The sequence below is a fragment of the Orycteropus afer genome, unplaced genomic scaffold (genome assembly GCF_000298275.1).
Source record: "Orycteropus afer afer isolate SDZICR_OR568_19922 unplaced genomic scaffold, OryAfe1.0 scaffold00075, whole genome shotgun sequence".
Classification (NCBI taxonomy): Eukaryota; Metazoa; Chordata; class Mammalia; order Tubulidentata; family Orycteropodidae; genus Orycteropus; species Orycteropus afer.
In genome coordinates, this window is record NW_006921662.1 from 9928901 (window position 1) to 9939023 (window position 10123).

General features: G+C 49.5%; 1 protein-coding gene across 1 annotated transcript in view; it reads right to left on the reverse strand.

Annotated features, from left to right (window-relative positions):
- Positions 1-9737, reverse strand: part of SYT2 (synaptotagmin 2) — a 21260-nt gene extending 11523 nt beyond the window's left edge. The window contains exons 1-7 of the mRNA XM_007941141.1: positions 9560-9737; positions 8469-8635; positions 6350-6469; positions 5752-5919; positions 5260-5427; positions 3136-3253; positions 1834-1967 (exon numbers count right to left, since the gene is read on the reverse strand). Of these exons, the coding sequence (XP_007939332.1) occupies positions 1834-1967; positions 3136-3253; positions 5260-5427; positions 5752-5919; positions 6350-6469; positions 8469-8635; positions 9560-9737 (1053 nt within the window). The remainder of the gene's footprint in view (positions 1-1833; positions 1968-3135; positions 3254-5259; positions 5428-5751; positions 5920-6349; positions 6470-8468; positions 8636-9559) is intronic.
- Positions 9738-10123: the final 386 nt, after the last annotated feature.

The window sequence follows — 10123 nt, forward strand, 5'->3', positions numbered from 1 at the left end:
ATACAACTATGAGACCAGAAGAACTAGATGGTGCCCGGCTACCACTGTCATCCACTTGGAAGGGGATCTATGTAGGAGATCCTTGATAAAGAGAGAGAACAATGCGGAACAAAACTCAAAATCATTTGGAGAAAAAAAAAAAAGTTTGGGACCAAGTTTGCTGGTCCAATAGAGCCTGGTGGAACCACTGAGACTATGGCCCCTAGCTGCCCTTCAGGTCTGGAATTGAACCCACACTTGTTGTTTCCAGCCAAACAAAATACAGGCATATGAGTTGAACATTTACCTCAAGTAGATACACTCCTTGGACAGAACCATCATGGGAGAAAGAAGGGCTGCTTATGCACAGGGAGACAGCTCAGGGGCCAGGAGTGTATGGTGGGATGGACACAGGGAAGAGGTAACTATGGGGAGGAAGTGGGAGGGGAGCTGTTGCATTGTGCTAAACTGAGGTCAATGACATGAGACAAAGTATATGTAACCTGCTGTATGGAAAGTTAATTTGCTCTGTAAATCTCACCCAAACCACGATAAATAAATAAATAAAATAAAAAGAGGCTAGATAAAGGGCATCACAGGGGTAGTCGGGAGCAGCCTGTCTCCTCCAACAGAAGTGGGGCAGGCAAGACCATGTATAGGGTTGGCAGACAATGTTTCTATAAGTATATTTGTATGTTCTGTAAGAATTTCTAGGTATATAGTAAAGCTGACAAGGGACAAGGTTGTAGTCACTTCTTGGCTTCCAGCTTCCTGGAGGGAGCAAGCAGTTGGACCTGCGGGCTTGGGACCATGGTCGCAGAGGACATCAAGCTCAACTGACATAACACACTACACAAAAACATTGTTCCACATCCTATTTTGGTGAGTAGCAACTGGGACCTTAAAAGCTTGCAAGTAGCCATCTAGATGCAACAGTGGGTCTCTCCTCATCCAGAGCAAAGAAGAATGAAGAAAACCAAAGACACATGGAAACAATTAGTCCAAGCGACTGGTACACCATGCGATTCTCAGCCTATACACCTATAAGACTAGAAGAACTAGATGGTGCCCAGATACCACTGCGAACCACTCAGAGGGGGATCTATGTAGGAGATCCTGGATAGAGTGGAAGAACAATGTGGAAAAAAACTCAGAATCATTTAAAAAAAAAAAAGGACAAAGTTTGCTGGTCTAATAGAGCCTGATGGAACCACTGAGACCATGGCCCCTAGCTGCCCTTCAGGTCTGGAATTGAACACACCTGTGTCTTCCAGCCAAACAAAAGACAGGCATATGAACTGAACATTTATATTAGGTAGATGCACTCCTTGGAGAGATCAATCATGGGAGAATAGAAGAGCTGTGTATGTACAGGGAGACAGCTCGAGGGGTAGGAGTGCATGGGAGGGAAGGACACAGGGAAGAGGTAACTATGGGGAGGAAGTGGGAGAGGAGCTGTTGCATTGTGGGAGATTGTAGTCAATGAAAAAAAAAAAGTGGGTCAGGGATGGCCCAGTCAGGAAGGGGCCTGGGCAGGATGAAGAAGGCCACTCCCACCTCCTCTGTTCAGCTCCCAATCTCACTGGTGCCTGTGCTGCACCTTCACCACTCATGTGCTCAATTATGTACCTCAATGTCTAAAGGAAAAATCTGCAGATTTTTGTAATTACTCCATGTTCATCTCCTCAGAAGGGAAGCTCTGGAAGAGGCCTCTTGTGAAGTGGCCTCCTCTCCGTAGCACCATTCGATCCAGGGCCTTCCCCTACCCAAGCAAGGCTCTTTCTCGTCACCCCCGCAAACATGCATGCCTCCCCCATTCCTACACCATGCCTATGACCCAAAGGGCCGGAGCACCTGAATCTGCTCGAAAGGGATCTCAAAGCTGAAAGACTCATTAAAGTAGGGGTTCAGGGTCTTCTTCTTCACCGTCGTCTTCTTCTTCTTGAGCCTCTTGCCGTTCTGCATCAGGTGAATCTTCACATAGGGATCTGAGGGAGGAGAAGCCCAGCCCCAGGGAAGGTTCCCATTAGCTGCCCACCATCCCACCTTGCTCAGAGCCTGCTGAGGCCTGGCCCTCAGAGAGCCTGGAGTCTTAGGACATGAAGCCCAGAAGACACCAGACCTGTCATCTCACCCAGGAATGGCAAAAACGTTTCACCTAAAGCACCAACCCTGATGGATTGGTTGTAGCTGCCTGGACCATTATGTTGGAGAAATTCCCAAGTCTCAGGAAAGTTTCCCGAGAGAGTATGCGGCTGTTGATTGGTGACATCACAGGCAGTGGACTGAGGAGTGCTAAAAGCATGACACACTTCTGCCATCCCTGATCCAATCCAATCTCCCTAACCTTGCAGATGACAAACAGGTTCAAAGGAAGGAAATGACCTTCCCAAGGCCACACAGGGCGTCAGTGGCAGGAATGGGGCAAGAACAGAGACCTGCTGGTCAGAGCCCAGGCCAGGGACTGATTCTCTACCCTCCCACTAGAACCCTGGGCCTTGGGCCAGCCCTAGTAAAATCACCATCAGTAAATCCGAAACTTGGATCACCCTCCCTGGAGTCCTCTTCCAGGGCACAGCCAGGAAAGCCAAGAGCCTCTCCCAAAAAAGTGCCCCTCCACTCGCTGTACCCCGCAATTGCAGCATCAGGACTGGAGACGCTCTGTGTTAAGCCCTGTACACTCCCTACAGCTTTCCCCTGGGAAAGTCACTATTTATCTGGTACTTTTCTCCATGACCCATAGGGCCAAGGAAGGCAGCACCAAAGGGGGCAGGGGACCCTCAGAGAAAGGAAGGGGCAGGGAAGTCAGATACCTCCCACCTCCACCCCCAACCCCTGCTCTGTAGTCCTGCCTTTGGGGCCCACAGCTGGTCAGAGGCATCCAAGAGAAAGCTTTCTAACTGTTGTTGTTGTTGTTGTTATGTGCCGTTGAGTCTGACTCGACTCCGAGGCAGTATCACTACGGAAGTAGATTGCCCAACCTTCCTTCCGAGGAGTGGCTGGTGGGTTTGAACCGCCAGCCGTCTGGTTAGCAGGCAAGTGACTTAGCCACTATGCTACCAGAGCTCCTAACTAGGGGTGTGCAAACTCCACAGGCTTCGTGCTGTGGCTGGCTAGCTGGTGCCACCCAATGGTAGCCCGAAGCTCTGCACGTACCTGAAAGGCCCCCGACATCCATCTTCTTCAGGTTCTTGGCCTCCAGGATGCAGACAGTGAGCTTCCCAGCAGTGGGCACATAGCGCAGGGAGGTGCAGATGTCTCCCAGCTTCTCTGGCTGTCCAGGGAGGAAAAAGGACTCAGGGTCATCTCAGCCACCCCACAAGCCTGGGCTGACTTCATCTTGCCCAGACTAACAAGGCAATGGTTTGTCCCCACCTCCCTTGGTCACCAGGCCTCTATCTGTGATGGCTGAGAAGGTCTTTCAGTGTCTGAGTTCGGTGTCTCCTGCTGCAGCTCAACAAAATCCGTGAGACTGACTGGCCAGCACCGTGGGGCCCTAGGCTTAGGGTTCAGGAGTAAGGGAGACAGAGCAGCCTGCCGCAGTAGGGATAAGTGAGTGACCCTGTGTAGATCTGGAGGTGATGTGGGGCCCCAGAATGTTGAGGCCTAGGGTGGTGGGAAAGGGGAGGAGTGGGTATGGCACCAAATCTTCATTTCCAAGGGCTTGGGGAAACTGCAAGGTCTCTTATTGGCTCAAATTCTTTGTACTCAGTTACTAATTGGTAAGTCAGCAGTGCCACAGAAGAAAGATCTGGTTATCTGCTTCTGTAAAGATAACAGCCAAGAAAACTCTATGGAGCTCAGTGAGAGTTATTAATATTCAGTAACACATGGGGGCACCATGTGTCAGAATCCACTCAAGGGCATTGAGTTTGTTTGTTGGATTGGCTTCTGGGATACTAGGCATGAGCATCTCAGGAGGCTTCCTCACTCAAAGACTCCTGCCCACTGGCTCTCTGTCCACCTTTCCCTTGGTAGAACGAGTTGTGGTTTTCAAAACACTTTTGTATTGTATCCTTTCCCTTATGCTATTGTCACCTCAACTCTTTCATGAAGACAGGATGAGGATTCTTTTTTTTTTTTTTTAATTCTAACTTCTCTGATAACCTCAGTATCTACTTTAATATCATTACTAATATTTCCAGCAACACAGACAGTGATCCTAATAACAACAATCAAGAGTACCTCACATTTTATAAAATATTTTCACATACATTCTCTCACTGGGAGAGAATTCTATTTGACCAGTGAGCAACTGAGGTTCGGAGAGGCGGGGATGTGGTCAAAGTCACACACACGCACGGCGGGGGAAGGATGAGAACACAGGACTTCTGGTTCTTAGACCCTCTCCCAACACCGTTCTACCTGAGCCAAAGCTTCTAAAGTCAAGGCCGCCAGGCCAACACTGACCACATCCCAGGTGCACTGGTTCAAGTTGGGCTGACCCTGCCTCCCAAACACAAGGAAAGGATGGATATTTTAAATAAGCATCTCTTCTGGACCCTCCATCACTGTCTGCTGCCATGCTGGGCACACAACAGGGGTTATCTGAGATACCAATGACTGACTGACAACCAGAAGGGAACAGTGGTTACAGTGGAGCTTTGGCACAAAGTAAGTGCTCAATAAGGAACCTAATGGTGCAATGTTTAAGTACTCAGCTGCTAAAAAGGTCGATGGTTCAAATCCACCTTCCACTCTTAGGGAGAGTACCTGGCAATCTGCTCCTGTAAAGATTACAGCCTAGAAACCCCTATGGGGCAATTCTACTCTGCCCTACAGGGTCAGTATGAGTCAAAATTGACTCAAAAGCACCCAACAATAACAGCAGGTGCTCAGTAAAGACCTGCTGAATGAATAAACGCTGTATCAGTTGCTGGGAGGACAAGCTCCCAGGCCAAGAATTCTTTAGGACAAAAGTGGGCTTTCCTTGAGGTAAACGCAGGCACGCAAGTGACTCACTGGCCCCAGGTGACAGCAGAACGTTTTGAATAACAATAATAATGGTGGTCTTGTTTACTTGAATGAGGTCTGATGCCAGACACTGTGCTGGGTTTACATAGCCAGTTAACCCTTATTTATAAAAAGAGAAGGAGAACTTGGGTCCAAAGAGATTAACCAACTTGCCCAGGGATACACAGCCAGGAAGCACAGAGCTGGGATCCTAACCCAGCTCACATGGCTCTAAAGCCCACCTCTTCCCACTGTGCCAAGAAAGGGAAGCCCAGCGTGAGCAGCACTGTGTCCTCCTGCCTGGACTGGCCTGGCCTGTGCTCTCACCTCTTCTTTCTCCCCGCCTTGCAGATCTCTCCACTCCTCGATGGGCTGGCCAAGGTCCACTGTATTCATGGGCACCTTCACCTCTCCGATGATGTCATGTTTGGAGAAGCGGTCAAAGTCATAGATGGCCATCACTAGGGTTTTGCCCCCCAGCTCCTGGTATGGTACCTGCAGGGCACAGTCGGGGACAGTCAGAATGACTCCCAAACCCCCAGGGGGCATGGTGGACAGTCCCCGGGCCTGGGCCTCCATTCCAGATGGCCTAGAGCTCCAAGGGAGTCTGTAGACAGAGAAGATCCAGGTTCAGGGGGAGCAGAGTGCAAGGACAGATTGGGAGTGGTCCTGATTCTGCAAAGAGGCTGGGGTAGGGGCCTCATCCTGCCATTACTCCAGACAAGTGGTCCCAGGAGCCTCAGCCACAGCTAAGGACCAAGGAAAGATGTGCAGAACCCAAGGTGGAAGTGGGGTCAGAGAGAGAGCTGGCAGCATCACCTTGAAGGTGAAGGTTTCATTGAAGGCAGGGTTCAGTGTCTTCCGATGGACTTTGGTCTCATATTTCTTCTTCTTGTCTGGAAGGAGGAAGACTTTGACGTAAGGGTCAGACGTGCCTCCCATGTCCAAGGCAGGCAGTTCCGCAGCCTGCAGAACGCCCACTGTAAGCTGTGGAGAGAAGAAGGGAGGAGGCCCAAGTCTTAGGATGGCTATGATACCACACTGAGCCTCAGACCCAGCACCCATCAACCCACCAACCACTCAGGGGTGGGCAGTGCAGGAGGGGCAGGCTGGTATTAGAAATTCACAATGACAGACGGGAACCTGGAGTTGTGAGGACAGTCAATTTGCCCAAGTTTGGGGAAGTTAATAAGAGGGTCAGCCCAGGCTGACACCTTCCCCCTTCCCCCAAAGCAGGCTGGCAGCCAAGCCAGGATTGGTGTCCAAGAGTAGATGTCCTGTGGTGTCAACCTGCCCCACTCTATGGAAAGAAGCAGCAGCCACATGCCTCTAGGGGAAGGTGGTTTCCATCCCCTTCTATCCAACTCCCAGCTCTCTCCCTTCTTCGCCACCTCAACCCCCAGCCCAGCCCACACACCTGGTTGGCCTGGAAATCATAGTCCAGGGAAAACTGCAGTTTGCCCAGGTTCTCTGGCTCTTTCTCTTCCTCTCCCTCACCTTCTCCCTCGGTCAGGCCTCCCTCTGCCTCGTCATCATCCTGTGGAGACTAGGAAAGGAAAGACAGGAGTTAACAGGGGAGAACTGAGCAGGCTGGCTTGGCACTGGAGCAACAGGAAGCCTGCCCCTCAGTGCCGGACCCTGACTCAGAACTGAGTATGGGGCTAAGAGACGGGGCAGGGGACTCTACTTCCCCACAACCCACAAGAACCCCTAGTTTTTTTTCTTCCCAGGCCTCCTGCAGGCCCCTGGGAACCCCAGTCCTGGGTTTGGAAGACATGACTGGTATTTGGTGTGCTCCCATCCTCCCCATGGGCACAGTACCAAGTGCCAGAAACTATGCTAAATGCTTTACGGTTCCTGAAGCATGGGAATTGCTTCCCTTATCAACCCCCTGCCCAGTACTTTCCGCAGCTCAGGCCCCACCCACCCTGGGCAAGACATACCAGAAGTTTGGTGCAGGCAGACAGGAGCAAGGTGAGTCCACAGAGGTGGGAAGAGAAGGAAAAAAGTGGTATAAGAGAAAGTCCTACAATTCAGACCAACCACTCAAGTTGCAGCCACTTGGTTAAAACCGGGTGGGGCTGTACCCAGGTCATACTTGGAAACTGCCTCCCCACATACACCAGAGTTTTCTTTTGGACACACATACACACACATATACATATCTACATAAATGCGTGCACACACACAAGCACTCAGAGGCCATTTTGACCCCTGGCCATCCTTTTTTTTATTTTTTTTTTAATTTTCATTGTGATTTGGGTGAAAGTTTACAGAGCAAATTCACTTTCCACACAGCAGCTCACATATACTTTGTCTCATGACATTGACTGCAATCTCCCACAATGCAACAGTTCCCCTCCCACTTCCTCCCCCTAGTTGCCTCTTCCCTGTGTCCTTCCCTCCATGCACTCCTGCCCCCCGAGCTGTCTCCCTGTGCATACACAGCCCTTCTATTCTCCCATGAGTGATCTCTCTGGCCATCCTTCTTGAGAGCAGGCCCTACCTTCCATCCTCCATACTGTTTCCTCAAGCAACAGATTGCTCCCCAGTAACTCCCAAAACATACATGGAGCACACGAGGATCTTTATAAACTTAACAGGAGGGACTCTGGTACATCGAGGGCTCTTTCCAGGCTGATCAAATTCAGACAGAGTTAAATAAGCTAAATCAGGTGATTAGAGCTGGATTCTGGCCCTGTCCTCGTGCTCCCGGACCATTCTTTGGCCTCCATCTGTTCCTAACCCCACCCCAGCTAAAAAGCAAAAACAAAACAAAAAAACCACTGCCATTGAGTCAATGCCAACTTTTAGTGACCCTATAGGACAGAGTAGAACTGCCCCACAGGGTTTCCAAGGAGCTCCGGTGGCGTAGTGCTAAGGCACTTGACTGCTAACCAGAAGGCTGGCAGTTCAAACCCACCAACCACTCCTCGGAAGGAAGACTGGGCAATCTACTTCCGTAGTGATACTGCCTCAGAAACCCAAGGAGGGATCGCTATGAGTCAGAGTCGACTCGACGGCAGTGAGTTTGTATGGAAGCAGACTGCTTCTTTCTTCCACGGAGTGGCTGGTGGGTTCAAACCATCAACATTTGGTTACTAGCCAAATGTTTAACCACTGTACCATCAGAGTTCCTTCCACCCCAGCTAGATCTCTTCAGTGAGATACTGCCCTTCAGTCCCTTCTGACAGAAAAACACAGGGCTACTCACATGGTATCTTCCTGGGGAGCTGTCACTTTCTCTGACACTTTATCCCAATAGCCTCTTTGGGGTCATCATTGCCTTCTTCCTCTGTCTTTTAAAGGATACTTTCATACTAGCATGCCAGTAAGTCCCCCCTTCCCACTAGCCTACCTATAGACGATATTATAGTAGAGATGTAGCAATAGGACTGAGGTGTCTCCTCATGTGAAGTTTTAAAAAGGGGAGTCAGTTTGTTTAGGGATGGAAGCTAGAAACCCAGAAGCCTTTGCTCCACCTTTTACCATCAGGAAGGCCTAGGATGGCCCCCTCCCCCATGCAGGTGTCTTACCTGACCCCCTTTCATGTCCTTCATGTTCATGGCGTTCTTCATGCCTTTGCCCTTCTCTTTCTTGTTCTTCTTCTTCTTGCAGCAGCACTTCTTACAAATGCAGAAGCAACAGGTGAGGAGCAGGAGGCCAGCGACCACAGCAATGGCGATCAGTGCCCAGGGTGGTACTGCCCACACAGAGAAGACCATAGGAGTCAGCAGTGCCCTGCCTCACAGCACCTGACCTTACAACATTGGCAAAAATGGGTTGCAACTGTGACTCTCAATGCTGCACTTGACATTTTAACTACACACACATGCACTTTCCTTAGCCAACTGTCCTTAGGGATACAGTCTGTTAACTGAGGGGTGGCAACCAAAGAACATCAGTTTGGCTCTGCTGGGTGCTACTAGTCTGATCTATGGAAAACTGGCCATGCTGGAGAGGATGGAACAGGCCTTGTCAGAATCAGCTGCAGCAAGAACTCCTTGGCCCTACCCCATTGTACCCTGTCATGAGAAAGATGACCCAGGGAGAGAAAGGCCCAGCTCCTGAAGGTTTAGTTGCACCTAGAAGACTTAGCTTTGCATAACTCAAGTGTTTGGGGATGGGCGCCAGGTTGCTTCCAATGGTTCTGAAGCACCAGCCCCCACCAGAGCATGGCCATTCTCCCTGAAGCTGGATCTCTGGTGCCTTCCACACAGCCTTTGCCAGGAATTCCGAAAGCAACGGTGGCTTTCATTTATCTTCCAAAATAAAGTAATTTAAAATGTTACTGGAAAACTTGAATTGTGATTTCTGTTTCATATTTTTTCATCTTCCTTTGGTCTCATCTTCTTTTGGCACTTTTCTAAGTTATAAGAATTCCTTTGCCTCTTAAAGACTGGGGACACATAAACCCTTCATTAACACTAGATTATAGCTTGCTCCTCTTCCTAACAGGGATCCCCAAAGAATCCAATCTGAAATCCAAGCATTAAGAAAAAACCCAGCCAATCACATCCCACTGGTCCCCCCATCCCAGCCTTCCACAAACCCTGCTCCGTCCACAAGACCATTCCAGACTCTAGTTTTCCCCCACCCTCTCAGTCACCTCTCAGGGTTCACTCACAGGGAATCTTGTTGATCTCATTGAAGAACTTCTCCTTCAGCTTGGCAAACATGTCCTCCTTGCTCTCTCCAGTGCCCCCACTCTCGGTGGAGTTGTCTACAGGGACAACTGGCATTGTGGCAGTGGTGGTGGCAGGAGGCACAATGGGCTCCTGGTTCCTCTTGAAGATGTTCCTCATGATGGCGGAAGGGAAAGCTGGGAAGAAAAGGGGAGGGGACAGAGTGAATATCTCAGAGTCCCAAGCACAGAAACCCCTCCCAAAGGAGCAGGAGAAATGTTTCTAAGAGGTAGAATATAATAGAAATCCCTTTAAAGTTCAAAGTTCTTTCATGTAATATTAACAATGACAGGAGAACAATGATAGTAATAGCTATCATTAAGTTAGTACATAAATGTGTCAGGTGCTTTCCATGCATTATCTCACTTAATCTAAACCACCTAACATATTATTATTATTACCATTTAACAGAGAAGAAAACTGAGGTTCAGAGAGGTTAGGATGTTTCACCAAGGTCACTTAGCTAGTAAGTTCTGAAACTGAGGTTTGAACCAGTCTGCCTGACT